This window comes from Camelina sativa, chromosome 14, assembly GCF_030686135.1.
Source record: "Camelina sativa cultivar CO46 ecotype springtype chromosome 14, ASM3068613v1".
In the NCBI taxonomy this organism is placed as follows: Eukaryota; Viridiplantae; Streptophyta; class Magnoliopsida; order Brassicales; family Brassicaceae; genus Camelina; species Camelina sativa.
This window is the reverse complement of record NC_141893.1, coordinates 17329144-17347627: the sequence shown is the minus strand read 5'-3', so window position 1 is coordinate 17347627 and position 18484 is coordinate 17329144. Positions and strand designations below refer to the sequence as shown.

General features: G+C 34.8%; 5 protein-coding genes across 5 annotated transcripts; 1 reads left to right on the top strand and 4 right to left on the bottom strand.

The window, feature by feature from the left end:
* Nucleotides 1-1042: 1042 nt before the first annotated feature.
* Nucleotides 1043-3025, bottom strand: LOC104741961 (immune-associated nucleotide-binding protein 1-like). Its single transcript, XM_010462908.2, has 6 exons — nucleotides 2942-3025; nucleotides 2619-2835; nucleotides 1938-2212; nucleotides 1682-1846; nucleotides 1479-1613; nucleotides 1043-1361 (listed from the first exon to the last, which is right to left on the bottom strand). Exons 2-6 carry the CDS (start codon nucleotides 2830-2832, stop codon nucleotides 1248-1250), a joined length of 903 nt encoding a protein of 300 aa, XP_010461210.2. The 5' UTR covers nucleotides 2833-2835; nucleotides 2942-3025; the 3' UTR covers nucleotides 1043-1247.
* Nucleotides 3026-6415: 3390 nt separating this feature from the next.
* LOC109128700 (leucine-rich repeat receptor protein kinase HPCA1-like) lies at nucleotides 6416-10538 on the bottom strand. The gene is made up of 17 exons (XM_087486097.1): nucleotides 10535-10538; nucleotides 10047-10057; nucleotides 9819-9954; nucleotides 9467-9587; nucleotides 9308-9379; nucleotides 9157-9231; nucleotides 9009-9080; nucleotides 8519-8680; nucleotides 8352-8426; nucleotides 8185-8256; nucleotides 8035-8106; nucleotides 7888-7956; nucleotides 7713-7787; nucleotides 7525-7596; nucleotides 7292-7426; nucleotides 6732-7207; nucleotides 6416-6642 (listed from the first exon to the last, which is right to left on the bottom strand). The coding sequence occupies exons 1-17, from the start codon at nucleotides 10536-10538 to the stop codon at nucleotides 6416-6418; spliced, it is 1926 nt and encodes a 641-aa protein (XP_087342223.1).
* Nucleotides 10539-11246: 708 nt separating this feature from the next.
* LOC104741960 (GDSL esterase/lipase At1g33811) lies at nucleotides 11247-13263 on the bottom strand. The gene is made up of 6 exons (XM_010462905.3): nucleotides 12956-13263; nucleotides 12773-12876; nucleotides 12408-12532; nucleotides 12021-12269; nucleotides 11677-11944; nucleotides 11247-11585 (listed from the first exon to the last, which is right to left on the bottom strand). Exons 1-6 carry the CDS (start codon nucleotides 13237-13239, stop codon nucleotides 11368-11370), a joined length of 1248 nt encoding a protein of 415 aa, XP_010461207.2. The 5' UTR covers nucleotides 13240-13263; the 3' UTR covers nucleotides 11247-11367.
* A 1049-nt stretch (nucleotides 13264-14312) lies between these two features.
* LOC104741959 (uncharacterized) lies at nucleotides 14313-16063 on the bottom strand. The gene is made up of 3 exons (XM_010462904.3): nucleotides 15728-16063; nucleotides 14701-14815; nucleotides 14313-14510 (listed from the first exon to the last, which is right to left on the bottom strand). Exons 1-3 carry the CDS (start codon nucleotides 15953-15955, stop codon nucleotides 14437-14439), a joined length of 417 nt encoding a protein of 138 aa, XP_010461206.1. The 5' UTR covers nucleotides 15956-16063; the 3' UTR covers nucleotides 14313-14436.
* A 451-nt stretch (nucleotides 16064-16514) lies between these two features.
* Nucleotides 16515-17366, top strand: LOC147928344 (uncharacterized). Its single transcript, XM_087486096.1, has one exon. The coding sequence runs from the start codon at nucleotides 16515-16517 to the stop codon at nucleotides 17364-17366; it is 852 nt and encodes a 283-aa protein (XP_087342222.1).
* Nucleotides 17367-18484: the final 1118 nt, after the last annotated feature.

Sequence of the window (18484 nt, the reverse complement as noted above, 5' to 3'; positions counted from 1 at the left end):
TAAATATATGTATAGTTCTGTTTATGTTAAAATAAAAATATCAAATAAAATATAAAATTATAGTATTGTCTTTAAAATTACGGTAAACACATAAAACATAATTTAACAGAAAAATTATAATTTTCATTAAAAGTTTGTATATTAGTTATTATAAAACATCATAAACTATTAATTTAAATGTCTAAATAACAAAAAATACATATTTGATTTATATTTGATTCTAAAAATAATCATTATATACAAAATTAAGCGGAAAGTAATCGAATTGTATGGGTTATAATCAAATTAGATAGGTATAATTAGATAATCGATGCTAGGCGGGGATTAGTCATTAATCGAGACGGAGAGAGTAGACCTAGCGATTTTACGGGGCGTAATCGGTGCTATGCAGGGATTTTTAAAACAGGGGTTCTAAATAAGGGATTTAATAGATTAATGTTTTCACTATGTAAATGTGCTTTAGCAAAAAAAAAATTAAAACTAATACTAGCTAGATGTCATTAATTTTAAAAACTTTCCTTTCGAGTTTTTTACTTAATATCAAATTGTAATGAATCATGGTCATAAAGAAAAAATCTTCCCGTGATAAACTCAACATATTGTGTTTCTTGAAAATCACTATATCGGTTTTTATTCAGTCTACTTTAATAAAATAAGAATAATAATAATTCATACAATTAAAACAGATAGCCATTTGACCGACCATTTGGAGAGTACAAAATGTGCTTTTATTAATTTTTGTTCGATATATAGACATTAAGTAGTAAATTAATATAATAAAAAGTACATGACATGTTGATATATGTTAAATTTAAAGAGGTGATAATGATTGATGAATTATCTAGGATGAGACTCTCTTTGTTTATTATATATTGGATGATTAAACAAAGATCAGATCTTTTAATCAAGAAACTAAAAAGCAAAGATTAGATTTAATACACATATGGATGTCTAAACAATAAATACAAGACGGTTATTATTTTATTACAAGACGGTAAGCAAAGATTAGATTTAATACACACATATGGATGTCTGAACAGTATTTTATTAGCAACAATTATTATTTAATTAGCAACAATACTTACAAGGGTTTTTTTGCTAAATAACAATACTTACAAGGGTTATGAAATCGGGAAGCAAACAAAAGCAGAAAACCACATAGCACACATAAAATGAAATAAAAAATCGTGCACAATAAGACTTTGACATATGTCTTCCAACAATCTTTGCTCGATTGGGTACACCGATTACATGATGTTGCATGACGGCTTCGGATCTTGTTCTCTCCTTGTCGCCACGTTTTCCATTATACGCATCATTGCTTCGTGTATATCCAAAGCATTTGCTACTTTTCTCTCCACCTGAAAGAGGACGAGAACACATTGTTAAGGACGAAATGTGACAGGGGAATAATCTCAAGCCTCTAGATATTTTAAGTAACACTCTTATAAAAAGTATACGAATATAATATTAACTACCATCATTGCCATTTCATCCATCTTAAGTTGAAACGACATCCTTAACTCCTCCTTCCTCTCCCTTTCTTTCTCTACTTCTTTTCTATACCTAGCTTCGGCTTTCTTTTCCTCGTCCTTAAGCTTCTTGGTCTCTTCCTGAGAAACGCAAAGATTCGTAAATTAACATATGTTCTGTATAGGCGTTTCAACGAGAAACTGATCACCTTTATCTGACGGTGCATCTCTTCCGTAAACGGTCTCCCTTCGTTTTTCCTTCCAATTGCTGCAACATGGGCGAGAAGCTCCTCGATTTGCTTATCCTTCTTGGCTTCATCCTTGGTCTTATTATTAAACAAAACCTTTCTGTTGCCACTTAATGTGAAAATTCTCTGAAATAAAAAGTATGTAGACAGATTAATAAGCAGAAACGTTTACGTATAATGCAAGTTTATTATAGTAATAGTCTATCGAATCACTGACCGTCAGAAACTCAGGGCTTGTGGATAAATACGTTTTCAATGTCTGGTTGTTTTCTTCTAGCTCATCACCACCAGTGAATACAACGATCAAATAGTCAAGGATTCTACTCCCGAAGAGGCTTTGCAATGTACTAACCACGGACTCTTCCTCTTGCGTAATCCGATTCCTAGCGGATAAAACTAACACCACAGCATGTAATCCTTCTTCAACCAGAGCAAGACATCTAACGATTTCCTTGCTGATAAAGGCAGGTGTCGTTATCAAATCGAATAGACCTGTGTCACGAACCAGAGAGGAAACCAAAACATAGGCAATGGCGCAATGCGGATTATGAAACCGAGGGAGTATTGTTGAAGACAAAGTAATATCATTAAAAGATGATTTTAGGAGAGATAATATGTATTTGCACAAAAAAAAAAAAAAAAAAAAAAAAAAAAAAGGAGAGATAATATGTAAGTAATTTAATTAATTGGAAAACAGATTAAACAAACTATAACAAAAATAACAAAAATAAGATTGGGAAATCTGAACCTATGGCTATCAATGAGAGACAAATAACACCACACATTCATTCATTTGTCTTCATAGTATGACCCCATTTCAAGCTATTGTTATTATATGGCTTCACATGCCTACGGGCTACGACTAAAGCATAATGTTGTATCAAATGTATAAACATACCAGGAGTGTCAATCACATTGATGATCGGCCCACTTTTTGTCACAGCCCTAAATGTTTGACATGTCATAGTAACACCTGTTGCTTGTGTTAATGAGGTGAACCTTTGTTGTCTAATGAGTGAGTTCCCTGTGGCGCTTTTTCCGTTACCAGCACGCCCCACTAGAACTATGTTTTTTATTTGCGCTGACCCAGAAGCCATGGACTGGTCACTCATGTTCTACAAAGAAACGAAAACTCTAGATTATTATTCGAACATATGTATAGGTAAAGGGTGAGCGTTGTAAAATATTGAAATTAGCACCATAATTAATGGGGAAACTCACGAGCTTTCTTAGCCTTTCTCAGTACTTGCCAAACAGAGTAGAACAGAGAAAAATTGATAAGCTAATATAATACCCACAATGATCTATTTGAAGTTTCATTAAATAGGAGATCCTTATGTACAATATTATGTGACGACCAAGGCATTTTGGAAATTTACAAGAAACTTCTTCTATTTTATAGTTTGAGTATAAAATGTTATAAATGTAATACTGTAAACTGCTAGCTTATTAGAATATGTAAAATCGGAAAAGGTGAAGTAACGAGAATAGGCAACAAGACGACTTTTGGGGGTTGACTCTCTGTAATTTTTTCCTGGCAATCTTGTCCTGCCGGGAACACCATTCGAGAAGATTCTGTAATGAGACTGAGCCTTTATCATTTTATTTTATCTAACCTCAATACTTTAATTCTTTATAGGAATCAGGAAGCCTTGCAACTTCACAGGAATAACAGATTTGTATATAAAAAAGTGAAAACAAACATAAGAAAAATCATGCAAAATAGTAAAACACAATAAATGGGGATGTCTGGACCTCTTAATTAACAAATATAAATTAGAATAAAATGTCGACTTATAAAATGTCGACTTACACTTAACCGAAATTTTTATATAAGTAGTCTAAAATGTAATCCTTTTCTGAAGTAAACGAAATGTTTGTGGAACACTATCGATACCGGGAATGTTCCGTCTAGTGCTGGTCAAAGCACTTGTAATAACTTCTTTTTTAAAAAGATGGTTGTGTGCTGCTAGTTGCATAATTACATTTAGAGACCAAGTACAGCTACTACAATATTACCATTCAAAATCTAGAAATATATATATTATTAACCGATAACACCGATTTAGTCCCGTTTCTATAGAATTGGACATGTTAAGAGCTTCAATCCGTAAGCTATACAGAGTTCCAGATAAAGACGTTTAAAATATAACATAACAAAAACAAATTTTTAGACATGGCGAATAAACGTTATTATCTTTTTGACGAGTATTTTTTATAAAAATGATGAGTGTAGTCTAAAGTCTCTAATTACGATTTATAAAAGTGATCTAATTTTGAATCAAATCCATGTTTAAAGGTGTATCCGTGTTTTTTTTTTGTGTGTGAAAACATCTCAATGAGCATGGCTTTTAACATATGACCCTCCCAATATGGTAGATGAAACCCAAAAACAAACTATGTTCGTCCCATGTTGACCATATACGTAATGTAAATTCTTCTCTGCACCAACATCTCTCAAATCCGTCCTTAGGTACTCTTCTCCAAAAACGTCGGAGGTCGATCATGTTCTAACTAAACAACATGTTGCTCCCATGATACAACCAAGGGCGGATCCACGTTAGAGTAGGGAGGGGCAGTTGCCACTGTCAAATTTTTTTAGACTAATGCTATTTTATAACAGTTTTGAATTATGCCCCTGGTAATAAATGCTTTTTTGTCCCTGTTACTCAGTTTTTTCTATATTCACACGTTTTTGACATCAAATGCGTCTTCCAATCTATACAAACCCAAGTTAAAAGTCCAATTTGTCTATTTATTTTACCAATATTACAACCCCATATACTTTTAATAGCATTGTGTTACTTAAAAAATTAACCAAATTTTTTAAATGGATTGTCTTTCTTAAATAAAATTTGAGTTATATTTTTCACCAAAAAACTTGAATTCTTATAGAATTTTTTTTCCGTTTCAGTTAAAATTTGCCCCGGCTAAAATTTTTTTCTAGATCCGCCACTGGATACAACATTCCTCATGTTCTAACTAAACAACGTCGGAGGTCGATCATGTTCTAACCAACCTGATTTCGTCCAATATTTCAGCTAAAATACAAATTAAGACATAATATTGAAATATATATACAAACGTGACAAAATCAATACAACTATACCACTTTCATCAGTCATAATCATCGACTTCAGAGTTATCTGAATCTTCACCAGTATAATCCAGATCTTGAACTAAGTAATAGTATTAATATCAATCGAAGGATAAGTTGAAGAAATCTAGACTTCTTTGCAAACCAATAAACCAATATATTTCAATTATTAGTACCTTATATCAAATTGTTAAATTTCCTCTTATAATATATTTCAGCCTTGGCAGCTTGTTCTCTCCTCTTATAATCAATGCTTATTAATTAATTTCCTTTGGAAATTAAATTATTGATAATATAATAATTAGTAAAAGGATTATTTTCATGAAAATAAATTAGTCTAGCTTAAGTATTTAATGGCCCAGGGATCACACTTGTTAGAAGTTATTTTTAAGCTCCATAAACCATCTCTTTTTTTATTCCAGTCAGTTGCCTTAACTTAGGAATTCACCTTTTTCTTTCGTTTATTATCGTCTTTATTTCCCGCTCTGCTCTTTTGATTTTTTTGAAGTTTCTAGTTGTTAGTTAATATTAAGGTGTAAATTCAAATCGCATTGCTAGCTTAGATTAAATGAGCATGTCCATTCTTAATGAGCTAGTTGATATCTTCTTGTGGTTCGACATCTAAAAGACTACCGTGACAAATCATTGTTGCTTTTAGATTAGAAATTGATAGCTAGATCAAAAACCGTCAGGACATCGCGTCTACTGTTCAGAATCGCTAATTTCAAAAGTTTATTTCCACAAGCCTTTGCAGTTACAGATAATAGCGGGTGGCTGATCATCATTAATTTTAATGAAAAAAAAAATACACAAAACAAAGCTACTGATTTTCCTTGAGTATTTTTTATCACCGTTAATTTTCTACTTATTCTCCTTGAGTATTTTCTTACCATCACTATGAATTTTGACCTCCTCAAAGCTATCTTTAGCTCCAATATCTTACATTTACTAAATGAAGCATTATAGTTTCTCCAATCGAATATAGAATTACGATGGTTACGGTCTAAATTTGAGATCTATTCCAACCAATATTAAGTACCTCCATTAACCGTCTTTTTTGATCCATCATTTATCAAATTTACCTATACCATGTAGGTCTTTCTGCAAGATAATTGGTTTAAAATTCTTATGACAATCAGTATATGATCGGATCTAATCGTTTGTATATGTATTCTACATGTGAATGGGAAATCATAGAATGGTAATCGTCATTAGCCAAAACTCTATTTTATATGATATCGAATAATTCTCTGAAAGGCATATGATTACCAATGCAAAAGTACAAATATAACTTGTATATTGTGTGTATCTCTCAATTAAAAGTTCGTATATATAATTCTAAATTTTAGTCATGCATTGCTTGTTTTCTTCAATATTCGTAACATTTGTAGTGTGTTAAGTTTTGTATATTTATTTAAGAACTCGTATGTATAAACATGTATACTCTTAGAGTCTTAGATACCAATTTTTTTTTATACATACATATATATATATATATACTATCTTTATATTATTTTGATGGATTATGTTATATCTTCTTTTGAATGTATCATAAGAACTCATTTACATTCATACTTCTAACTCTGTAATGCGGGATTTTACTCGTACTGAGGTTTCTGTCTCAGTCTCTGTAACGCGGACTTGTTGATGATTAATTCGATCATTTCCCTTTCCTTTGTTCTTCTGCTCTCTTTTTTTACAACAAAGAGAAATCCATATCCCAAATCCAATTCCAACAGCAGCACAACAGCACCGAATACTATTCCGATGATACCGCCTGTGCTTAGTGACTTGGACCTTCCTACTTCTGAACCACCTCCAATATCTAAGGGAAAAAAAAAAGGAAATGCAAATGAGTTATATGGAACAATTATATAGTTTTGGTTTTAATGTGAGTGATCGGTTTCATCATACCTGAGAAGTAACCGTACGGATTGGCTTGGAAAATGTAAGGACCAAATATCTTGGGAGGCTTGTAAGTCTGGTTGCTAAACGCAAAACCAAGAATTGCCATTTCTGTTTGATTAAAACTAACTTTTCCCAATGGAAAGACCAAGAGATCTATTAGAAGCTGACGGTCAGTTGTATCCTCTCTTATGTTTCTGATAGCCACCGAGTCAACCGGATAACCGAACTTCTTAAAGAACTCAACCATTCCCTGCTGAAGATTCAAGAAGTTGGTGGAGTTGAAAAACCCGGAGAATGAAGGAGATCTGAAGAAGAGTGTTCCAGTGATTGGATACACACATTGGCACGTGGGACTTGGTGTTCTGTTCAGAACACATGGAGCACAGTTTGTTGGGAGAGTTGAAAATGAAGAGTTATGCTGGACTATTGAGCAGTAACTCGGTACGTTCCCCAACTCCATGCACACCGGATTGTTTGCTAATCTATGGAAATATCAAAGAGGTATGTAACTGGTTGAAAAGGTTACAAAAATTGTTAATTTAAAATTGTAACCAGTATATACATACAATACTTGGATGTGTTTACTAGATGTTGGCCTATAATGGGTTATGTCATTACTTTGCAAATCCACAAACTCCAACTGCTCGCTATAATTGGTACCAAAGTCCAATGTTTCGTTTATACCATTGCGCTTTAGGTTACTGCAAGTGAACAAAAAAAACTTCAAACATCTCAATAGTTACTACAAATTTCACAACTTCGACTTGATCTACCAATCAAACTTGCATGTATTACTCACATAGTCTGTAGTTCAGTAGGGCTAAAGAGGAAGATTGGTATTGGACCTTCAAGTTGTATCCCTTCCATCCTTCTGTTAAAGAGAATACCATTTGTTCTTTGTAACTATACACACACATATCTATATATATATATAGAGAGAGAGAGAGAGAGATCTAGAGAGAAAGAGATCTAGAGAGATGTTCATACAATGTTGACAGGGAGCGTAACGACGAAAGCCATGATGGAATGACTGAGAATTCCAAAGTATTATTGCTCACATCTCTGTGACATTACAATTATATAATTAATGTAACTAGATTAATGAAAATAAGGGTTTGAGAAGGGTAGTAATGGTTAATTACGCAGCAAAAGAGAAACTTACAATGTGTAGAGACTGTTCAAACTAGCTAAATTTGGAAGACTGCCCGTTAATCTGTTGTTGGCCAAGTACCTGAAAAGGATTCAAACTATAAACTCATTTTACTTCTTTCATTGATATATACAAAAAATGCTTTAGTTGCTCACTTACATTTCGTTAAGATTCGTCAGATTATTAAGACTCGAAGGAATATCTCCACTTAGTTTATTTCTGTCGAGACGTCTGTATATATGAAAATAGCGTATGAGATTAGTAAAAAAAAATTTAGATAAGTAAATGTCACACTAAACTAACACTTACAACACTGCCAATGATTTAACAAGGCTGAGGCTGTCCGGGATTTTGCCTGTGAATTGGTTTCCATCAAATAGCCTAACGATAAAACAATCAACAATGCCATCACTTTGTTAGTTACTCTCAACCTTTGGAAACTATCAGGTTTTTTATGTACTATTAGTGAGACTTACATATGTATCAAAGTCATGTTAGAGCTGAAGAGTTTTTCGGGGATTTCACCTGAAAGTTTGTTTTTCCCGAAATGACTGCCAAAAGAAGTGAAGGACAGTTTTATTATTTAGTAAATAGAATGAGTGAGCGTGTAAAATGTAATAAAAAAGATTTGAGGAGTATATACAAATGCTTAGTTTCAAGAAGCATGTCAAGTCCAGGTGAAGTCCCGTTAGAAATTGGAATGTTTCCTCCAATCTGATTGTCAGCTATATCAAACCAATATAAATTTGACAACAGTCCAATTGACGCCGGAATGGTTCCTTTAAATTGATTTAAATTCAGGGATCTGTATGGAGAGAACAAAACTAGTAAGTTTTAGGAGCTTAGAGACGACAAATGGAAAAATGTATATGTTATATAGTATATTTCCAATTACCGGGTCAATCGCCTGATTGATTTGCATTTTTTAGAGATAGTAAAATTTGGCGATTTGGAGGGTTTTGAAAGAACGTACATAAAATTTTGGTGTTAAATTTTAAGAGTATATTTCATAAAAGTTACTGCATAGTTATTTACTGTTGTTTAATTTTAGAATATTCGTGAGATACACCTATAAAGGCTACAACTGTTTCTAACAAAAAATTTACAGTCCCAACCAAAAAAAAAAATCTTACAGATATATAAGTTGTTTTAGAGATCCTATTGACTGGGGGATCTGACCACTGAAAGCACATCCGACAAGGATCCTGGAGAAAGGAGAGATTATTAATATAAGTGACAGGACAGGCGGTTGCTAGCTAGATCATGATGTCGTTTGCTTACAAGTTCCTCAACTTCTTGAGGTCACCAATATTTGGTGGAAGAGGTCCAGACAATCCAGGATTGTATGACAAATCCCTAAACAATGAATCATAAGATAGGAAACTGAAATACAGAATCCATTTATATACACAATAAAAAGAATAAGACATACAAGATCTGCAATTCAGACAGCTCTGAAATATCCCCAGAAAGCTTTCCTTCCAAGTTAAGGTTGCCTACTGATCTGCAATAGCAATAAGACATCGTCCTTTAAATAAATCAATTAAAGAAGAATCAATAGATTGAAGAAGAAGACAGAAACAATTTTTACATTGAAACAACGCGATCCTTGTTACATGTAATGCCAACCCAATTGCTTCCACAAGGATCAGAGCCTTTCCAGCTTTCTGGATACTTGCTCCATTCATTCCTTATGGATTGTAACGCAGTAGCTGCACCACCATGTTGATACCATTCAGAGATTTTAAAACACCTTATCATCGTCTATATATGCATTAATGCATATACTGGAGAACTAATGCATAAATACGTCTTATATTCTTTTATACTACATATCTAGAATTTTTTTTGTAAATTTACAGTTTTACAAAATTAGAAGTGTAGTAAACATTTAGCCAACAATGAAATATAACAAAAATATATATATGCAAGAGATACTTAACCGTCTATTCCATTTGTGAGCGCAGACACATAGCAAATTTGGAAGAAAAGCAAGATTATGAACGTTAAGACTCCAATTCTTGAACTCATATTCAGACCCACAAAAAAATATCTTTGTTCCTTTGCTTCTACTTGTATCTCAAATTAATTTAAGAAAACAACATGTGGGTCTTCACAAGTTATAACAAACTAAAGAATAAAAATTACAGCCTCGGCAACAAATCATGTACCCAACGATGTTCTGAGAAAGGTGAGAAGATTTTGAACAAACAAAGTGAAAGATATATAAAATAAAAATAAAAATAGGTAGTGGACCATATTAAAAATATATAATATAATGGGATTAATTTGTTATAAAAATATACTGGACCATATTATAAAAATATATAACTTGGTCTGTTTGCAACAGCTGATAATGGGATTAATTAAAAAGGAAGGTTTCGTGTAAATGGAAATGTCAATAGGGTTATTTAAACACTGAACGATACATTTAAAGTAGACACCAGAGAATTTCCAGATATTTAAAATTATGCTATTTATGAGCATAGGTCGCATATCCAAATGTTCTAATGGGGACAAAATACGATGTGTTTTCAAGGTGGAAAGTTAAGAGTGGAAATTTCTCAATCTTATCAGAGATAGCTAAGGATTTCTTGGCTAAGCAAGTCTCATTTGTTGCATTCGAGAGTGCTTTTAACACTAGTGGCGGAGATTATACCCATATAGGGGTTGTTTGACTCACTATATGTTAGAGGTTTTGGTGTGCACAAAATAATGGCTGAAGGATGATCTTCGTTTCACAGAAAATTGAGTAGTCACCATTCAACGCTACTTGCTAAAGTTGAACTACACAATACTCTTGAAAAAGGTAAAAATTATTTTTCTCTTTAAAATTATGTTTTATTTGTTATATTGAAATGTGAATGTTAAGTTTCGTTATTCAAATTATATAGAGATCGGAGTTTTCATACATGACTCGGCAATCTCGACTTAATGGCAATGGCAAAGCTTTGGTCCAGATACGACTTGGTTTTTATTTTTCTCTTATCTCAGCCTAATGTGTGTGTCTTTTTTACTCTTTATGTTTGATTCATGACTGTTTTGGTGGTCATTTGAAACTTGTTTTCATTTTCTTGGATCTTGGTCATTACTCATTAGAACTTATATTTTGTTGTTTTTCTCCTTTTTAGTATTTTGTTTGTAGTTTGCATCGTTGCGAGTTGTGGGTCTGGTGTTGTGAAGAGAAGAGAAGAGAAGAAAGCTATTGTCTCATGACTGCCTAATAAGGCTCAAACTAGGAAAAGAAAAGACCAGCTCATAAAGGAGCTAAGAAACTAAATCCAAAAACAGAACTGTAAATACAATTTTTTCAATCAAAGCGAGCATTTTCTTATATTTTCTCTCATTACTAGAGTTAGTGAGAGGAAAAATACAGAAACAATAGTTATTTGAAAGAAATATAAGTTTAACATAAAGGAAAGAAACACATTATAAATAGCCATGTTACATGACATATATGCATTCATATAGGAGAACAAGATCTCCTTCTCTTCAAAGATTGGCTAGTTCTTGAATACTCATGGGGTAAGAGTAAGCTCGGGAATTGAAATTAGATTTCGCAAGCAATATGTTAGCAGTCTCTGTCGGATGAAACGCATCCCAAAAGAGATACTTGGTTCGGTCAGGGCACGGGGTCTGCAGCGGCAGACACGTTATTTGACCATTGTTCCTTCCCACCCCACAACAACCTTTGTCCACAACCTCAAATCCTGTAGGATCAACGTAAACAATAATAAGACATTTTATGACAACACAAGACTAACATACAGTATATACCATGTGTTTAAATGTGTAACTCACCGTAAGCAGCTCCATTGGCAGCGAGATCATAGGTACTCTTGTAAGAATCAAGGTAAACGAACTTGGCTCCTTTCAACTGACCTTTGTTGAAACGGTCCACTAGGTTCTTGACTTGAGAGTTGAACAACACAATTGCATTGTTGATCTTTTCATTGCATCTTCCGGAACTGTTGTTACGGTTATTGTAGCGGGCCAGCTGGTAAGGTATGCAACCGATCTGTCCCACTCCAGTCACAACCACTTTCCGAGCTCCAAATTGGTACAATCGCTAAAAAAAAAAAAAAATAGAATCAAGATAAATATAATGCATTGAGACATATTATGCATTACTGATCAACCCTTACGGTGAGCTGTTGTGTGTAGTCTTTAATGAGGGAATCTGCAAAGGTTTTGTCGTTGAAAGTGGTACTGGTTGAGTAGAAGTCAGGCATGAAGTAATTGTTGAGATAATCGTTACTTCCCATTCCGGTATAAAAGATACAACGGCTTAAGTATCTTTGCAGCTCATTTGTGTTTCCTCTGAAGTATCTAAGCATCTGCTCAACTGCGCTCGTGTATAGCTCTACCTGCTGGTTCATAGAAGTATGTGCACCCTACAAAAACATTTTGCAGTTTAATTATATGTTAGTGTTTAATTGTTTATAATATAATTGATGTTGCTTTTAAACTTTTGATGACAGATAAAAAAAAAAAAAAAAAAAAAAAAAAAAAAAAAAATTATAGTTTGGTACCAAGTTGTCGCCGGTCTCATCTCTAATGCCAGCTGCACCAGATGCGAAATTTGCACCTCTTAGCAAAGCCTGGCCACGAATCCTAGAATATGGTGGAATGTAAGTCCGAAATCCAAAAATTTGAGCTACAAAAACAAAGAAAAAAATGTTAAATTATTTAATAAACAAACTAACAAAATATGAACTTTTAAAATGGTTTTAAGTTCCAAAAAGTAGTTTCTTATAATTATTAAACTTATTATTCAAATATTGGGCATGTGCAAAGTATTTTTACTAGTGTTGAGCCGGCCTTGATAGTTGATATACATGTTGCTACGATACTTAATGCAAAACGCTTGGTACATAAGAAATGTGCAGACAAATACCTAGTGCATCAACGTAGGTGCGACCGTTGGTGAACCGTCCGGTTGAACCTTGGGGAAAGTCAATTCCATAAGGTCGGTAATTAGCCCTCGCAAGAGAAATCAACCTGCATACATTCAAATTATTACTATGAATTTGTGTAAAAAAAATCATAGTATATAATGAAAATGCATAATTGAACCAACCTGTTGTTGTTTCCATTATCGACTAAGGAGTCACCGAAAATGAAAAAGCAAGGGACTTGTGCCTGTTGTGGCTGTGACACGGTCGTTTTCAAACCGAACAAAACCAATCCCAAACTAACCAACAACATAAAACGGAGAATACCCATTAAACTGAAAAATATTGAAATACTGTTGTCAATGGATCTTAAGAAGAATGAGTTTGAATAGGGTTTGAGTGGAGTTGACAGTTTATATACTGAACAAGTGTGATTGGTTGGTTGGTTGGTTTCTATAATTGGTTTCATGTGCTGATAGATTTGTGACAGTTGGTTTCTATTTTTAATTCTTATCTCTCTCTCTTATTTTTACTTCTTTTTAGCTGCGGCTATATTCACAGGCGTCTCATGCATGCAATCTCGTGATGGGTCTCAAGAGTCTAATGTGTTGCTTTCCAGTTGTTTGTGTCACAAGTCAATTTATGTAACAGTTGGCACATTACTCATCAAAGACGGAGAAAACTATTTTAGGCAAAAAAACTACGTAAGATATATATAATTGTTAGTACTTGTAAACTTACAATTTTTTTAGAATTCCAAAACTTTTCCACTTTGGAAAAATAAGAGCAAAACCATACCTGCAATTGTGGATCAGTTTGTTTTACTAATTTCGTGTAGGTAATTAATCTAGATTATTTATCAAGAAAAGTAAATGTTGAGATAAGTATTAGATCAAACTTATTTGGTGAGTTTAAGACCTCGCTCTATGGGATACCAACATGATTACTATATGAGTTTATCTTTATAGAGCCTGTGATGACATTAAATCATCTCTGTATTGACAATGTAGCTGCAGGTTAACTAAAACTGCATGAAAGGTTTAGTTAAACTAGATGGATTGGAAAGGAGCCTCGCAAGCGCAGGCCAGCACTGCCACAAACGATGATGTAGGCCCTCCTCCAATGGGGAGACCTTAGGCTAAGTAGTACCTTCCTTAGTGTGCAACGGAAGTCGCACACCTAGGCCATGAGTCCTCTCTTAATCACTTATTGACTCTATCCAAGTCAGCATCCTTCAGCATTACCCCTACCCTTTATCGTCTACCCTCTCACTCTCTGTACCAGACAACACTGCCAATGGAGCTACCAATGTGGTCCATGTGGAATTCTAATATTCTTGGGGAAAATGCCATTTCAGATGGCTTAGGGTGGGACTGTTTAGTTATCTATCAATCATTCAATCGCTTTATGCTAAAATGGAACTGTCACCAAGAGTAAACAGATGTATCAGATTGTTCCAAACTTTTAAGTGTTGGGGATATGGAACCAAGCTTGGGTTTCAACCAAAGTGGTATGTTTTGATGGAATTCAGAAGCCTGATGCTAAAATGGAACTTGGAAATTTCATTGTACTTTGGAGAATTTAAGACAAAACATCTCTTTGAGGACATATTTTAATCATTCTAACAGAGCTGGGTTCATTCACAAGCTTGGAAGATGGCCATATCTCAACGAACACGGCGAGCTTTATCTTCCTGCCCCAACCCCAGAGACCTCTGTGCATTTGCAATGCCTTCAGGATCTGCATCAACCACATCAACCGTTAAAACCACATATGAATTGAACACAATAGATCAAGGGTCATTGAGGCGGTCAAGGTAGAAAAACACTGAGATTGTCATCACAACTTTTACCACACGAGTACACGACAAGAAAACATTTGACTATTTGGTCTGTTGAATTAACATATGGTATTGGAAAATCATGCTCACCAAAGAACTGAGTGAAAATGCGGGTGAAGAAGCTCAAGTTGCGAGAGACGTTGAATCCCATGGCAGGAGGAAGAGGCTTCACCAAAGTGTCTATAGTGAATACTCTTTGCAGGAACTGTAATAGAGAGGCAGACTGTACAGCTTAGGAAATGGTTTTTGAAGATACAAAATTTTTCTAGTCTGAGGTTACAATCTAAAAAACGAAAAATCAAAGCTATCCAGCAAACTGCTTCCCTGTAAATGCGTAAAATATGTTTTCTGAATGTAAAGATGGTTCGCGATGCATGCAGTGTGTCATGATTCAGATTCTATTAGAAACATACTCATTCATATATAAATAAGCAGAAAGAAATGAAAAAACCATTTGAACAGAAGTAGCGTTAAAGTATCTCCCTAACAATAGAGAGGTTCACAAACCTGACCAAGCAACTATTAAACTGTCCAGAACTACCAAAGATAAGTTTTCGTAACAAAATGAAGTATCTAGCCAAAGAGACGAAGGTTCACACCAAAATTACACAGTTTTGTTCCACTAAAGCACACCAACCGCTCTTAACATTATGCAAGGCATACAATAAATCCCTTAAAACCAATCTTACATGTATGGCAGCTCTTCTTGAAATGTGAATCTGATATATGAGATTCTAACCAAGCGAGTATATGAACCATTTGCACTGAATCCATTAACTTGAATTCGATACAGTGTGTAGGAAATCGTAACTTCATGTAACAAAGAGAGTGAAAAAATCCATTCTTTTCAGCTTCACATAAGGCTTGCATTGATTGATTGTTATATAATCTTAGACACAAAACTGTATAAGAGAATTGCATAAACGTAAAGGATGAATCTTTTTCACATTTCTCCAATACCCATTTATCAAAAGATGTAGGAAGATGCAACAGAGGCAAGGTCTCACTATTCACTACTAATTTCCCCCCAAATTCCTAAAGGCAGATACAAAGAGGAGCAAATTCACTGTACGAAACCTAGAATTACAAATTAATAGAGAGAGAGGGTTTAAGAGACCTGATAGTTGCGATTGAAGCTGTAACGAAGCTGAGGATCAATCTCAAGTAAATCATCATCATCATCGGCGAGACTACCTTTTTTGGCACCGCGGCTAGGGACGTGCATCTTCGACATACCATCAGAATCCTTTATGACCTTAAGCTTTGCGCCGCTAAACTTGTCAGAGTCATCATCGTCGTCGCCTCTCCACGGCGCTTTTGATAACAGTTCCTTCTTCTTCGCCATTGTTGTCTTCACCCAATCCTTTTGAGTTCTTCGTGTGTGTTTGTTTATGAGTGGGATAAGGCCCTAAAGATATTGTTTGGTTGCAAAGTTAAATTTGCTACTAAACAAGATATGATTTATCAAATGTCTTGTTTGGTTATATTGTAGGATGTGTTACCAAACGGGATATGAATTTCTCTCCATTAAACTGATTAAAGCTAGGTAATACGAATTTCAACAATGCGATCGTCCTTCAAATACAATAATCTCTTCAAACAATACGTGTTTCTATAAATCAGTACGAATTTCAAGAGGTAATATGTACTGTTTTCCAATCTAAAAACATAAAAATTGATTGTTATCATATAATAAAATTTTCATAACAAATTATTCTATTTAAATTTGGACATTTAGTATATAGAATATAATTTGTGCGTATTCATATCCAATTATTATAAAGGAAAATATAAAAGTGAAAGATAAAAGTGAAGGGGATTTAGGTTTCCGAGCTCTGGAACAATTTAATGATGTCATGCTGGCCAAACAGTTTTAGTGGTTAATTCATAATCCGATATCTTTAATGGCTCGAGTGATGAAAGGAAAGTATTTCAGAAACAAACATCCTCTTATGGCAAAGAAACCGAATAACTCTTCTTTTGCATGGCGGAGTATTTATTCAACTAAGGGGTTGGTGGAACAGGGAGTGCGATGGGTTGTAGGTTCTGGTTGTTCTATTTCGGTTTGGCGAGATCCATGGTTACCGGATATTCGTCCAAGACCAGCGAATGGTAGGGAAAGATTGCTGCTTCCGAGTTTGATGGTTAATCATCTCATTAATCTAGTTACTAAGGATTGGCATTTGCCTATTCTTGAGGAGTTTTTTGATCCGGTAGATATACCACTTATTCAGGGTATGCCAGTCAGTAAAACTTATCAACCGGATAGATTATTATGGCACTATACAAAGTCATGGAAGTATTCGGTTAAGTCAGGTTATCGGTTAGCCCGAGAATTAATTGCGGAAGTTGAGTTTGGGCCATCGTGTATGTCCCTGCGGGCTCAGTCCTGGAAATTAGATGTCCCCCCAAAGAAACACTTTTTCTGGCAAATTCCCTCGGGTACCCCTCCCGTGTTAGAACGGCTTGCGCATCGGGGTGTCCGTTGTGATGCTTTGTGCAAGCGGTGTGACTTGGAGACGGAGACTATAAACCACGCACTGTTTGATTGTCCTCGGTCGCGATGTATTTGGGAGTTGGTCCCGGTGTTGCTGGAACCGGGAGGTTTTCCGTATGCCTCTATCTATGCGAATTTAGATTTCATATTCTGGCGGACGACTTCTCAATCCGGGGCTTTTGATTTCATTTCTCGCCTCCCCTGGATTTTATGGTCACTTTGGAAAGACAGGGATAAAAAGGTTTTCCAGGGCACTTAGTTAGAGCCAATTGAGATTTTAAATCAAACAGCAACTAAGAAATTATTGTGGGAGGAAGCCAAATCTTATTCAGTGAGAAATCTGCACCCCCCCCCCCCCCCCCGCCCTTAGTGGAGGAGAGGGATTATTCTACCCGCTGCCAGGTTGATGGTTCATGGAAAGGTTCGGACCCTTTTCAGGGTTTGGGTTGGTGGTGTTGTAACGGTGAAGATTACACGCTTCTTTTGGGCGCACGGAGTGTCAGACAAGGCCTAACTCCCCTACACGCAGAATTACAAGCACTGATCTGAGCTATGGAGTCTTTACTGGCGGCTGGAGTTGCTTGTCAGGCTTTCGAGACGGATTGTGCAGAGCTAGTTGCGATGGTGCAGACGCCGGACAATTGGCCTACTTTTTCAAATTTACTGGAGGAATTTTCGCAGCTCCGAACATCTTACCCTTCCTTCTCCCTAGTCAGGATTCCCCGCGACCTCAACGAAAAGGCAGATTGTCTTGCTCGGTCTTCCAGATCTTTATTTTCTGAATCTTCTCTTGTAAACTCTTATCCTCCTGTTTGGGCAACCAATCTAGGAGTACTTTTTTAATTATTAATGTTTGGTTGAAAATAAAAAATAAAATAAAAATAAATAAATATTTTTTCAACATCCCCTATTGATATTTAGGAAGATCTGGTGCAGGCAAAAAAAAATAAAAATAAAAAGAAGGAAAATCTTGTAATAATAATTAGAGAATGTTTGAAACAGTTTTTGTCCCAAACTAATATTAAAAACCAAAAAAGCCTTTCTTCATATACGATCTAAATCCCTAGAAAAGCTGTTCTCAATGGAACGATCCGCAACCAAAGTAATTGTTGTTCTCCTTACGGATCTCTTCTTACTCACTCTGTTAACCTCTGTTTTTCTCTATTAATTGGTTTCTTCACAAGAACAAAAATATTTGGAGTGTTAAAGTTTATGATTAAATCTTTTTTAATTTGTACCTTTAGGGTCTGGAATGGAACAATAGTGATGTAGCAGACGTTCCAGAATATTAGCTTTGATGTAAAAGTGATCTTTCTCATTAAACCGTAAAGTGAGTATACAGAGAGTATTTATACTCTAAACAAGTGTATAAGCATA

Coding starts and splice junctions, on each gene's coding strand:
- LOC104741960 (XM_010462905.3), bottom strand. CDS start 13,239: ATGAAACCAATTATAGAAACCAACCAACCAACCAATCACACTTGTTCA. Junction 12,877..12,955: donor GATAATGGAAACAACAACAG/GTTGGTTCAATT, acceptor GAATGTATGCAG/GTTGATTTCTCTTGCGAGGG. Junction 11,945..12,020: donor ACTACACACAACAGCTCACC/GTAAGGGTTGAT, acceptor TTTTTTTTTTAG/CGATTGTACCAATTTGGAGC.
- LOC147928344 (XM_087486096.1), top strand. CDS start 16,515: ATGGCTCGAGTGATGAAAGGAAAGTATTTCAGAAACAAACATCCTCTT.
- LOC104741959 (XM_010462904.3), bottom strand. CDS start 15,955: ATGGCGAAGAAGAAGGAACTGTTATCAAAAGCGCCGTGGAGAGGCGAC. Junction 14,816..15,727: donor GCTTCAATCGCAACTATCAG/GTCTCTTAAACC, acceptor TCTCTATTACAG/TTCCTGCAAAGAGTATTCAC. Junction 14,511..14,700: donor CATTTTCACTCAGTTCTTTG/GTGAGCATGATT, acceptor TGGTTGATGCAG/ATCCTGAAGGCATTGCAAAT.
- LOC104741961 (XM_010462908.2), bottom strand. CDS start 2,832: ATGAGTGACCAGTCCATGGCTTCTGGGTCAGCGCAAATAAAAAACATA. Junction 1,847..1,937: donor CAAGCCCTGAGTTTCTGACG/GTCAGTGATTCG, acceptor TTTTTATTTCAG/AGAATTTTCACATTAAGTGG. Junction 1,614..1,681: donor AGATGCACCGTCAGATAAAG/GTGATCAGTTTC, acceptor TGCGTTTCTCAG/GAAGAGACCAAGAAGCTTAA.
- LOC109128700 (XM_087486097.1), bottom strand. Junction 9,081..9,156: donor CTCAAGAAGTTGAGGAACTT/GTAAGCAAACGA, acceptor TCCTTTCTCCAG/GATCCTTGTCGGATGTGCTT. Junction 7,208..7,291: donor AGTAAACACATCCAAGTATT/GTATGTATATAC, acceptor ATATTTCCATAG/ATTAGCAAACAATCCGGTGT.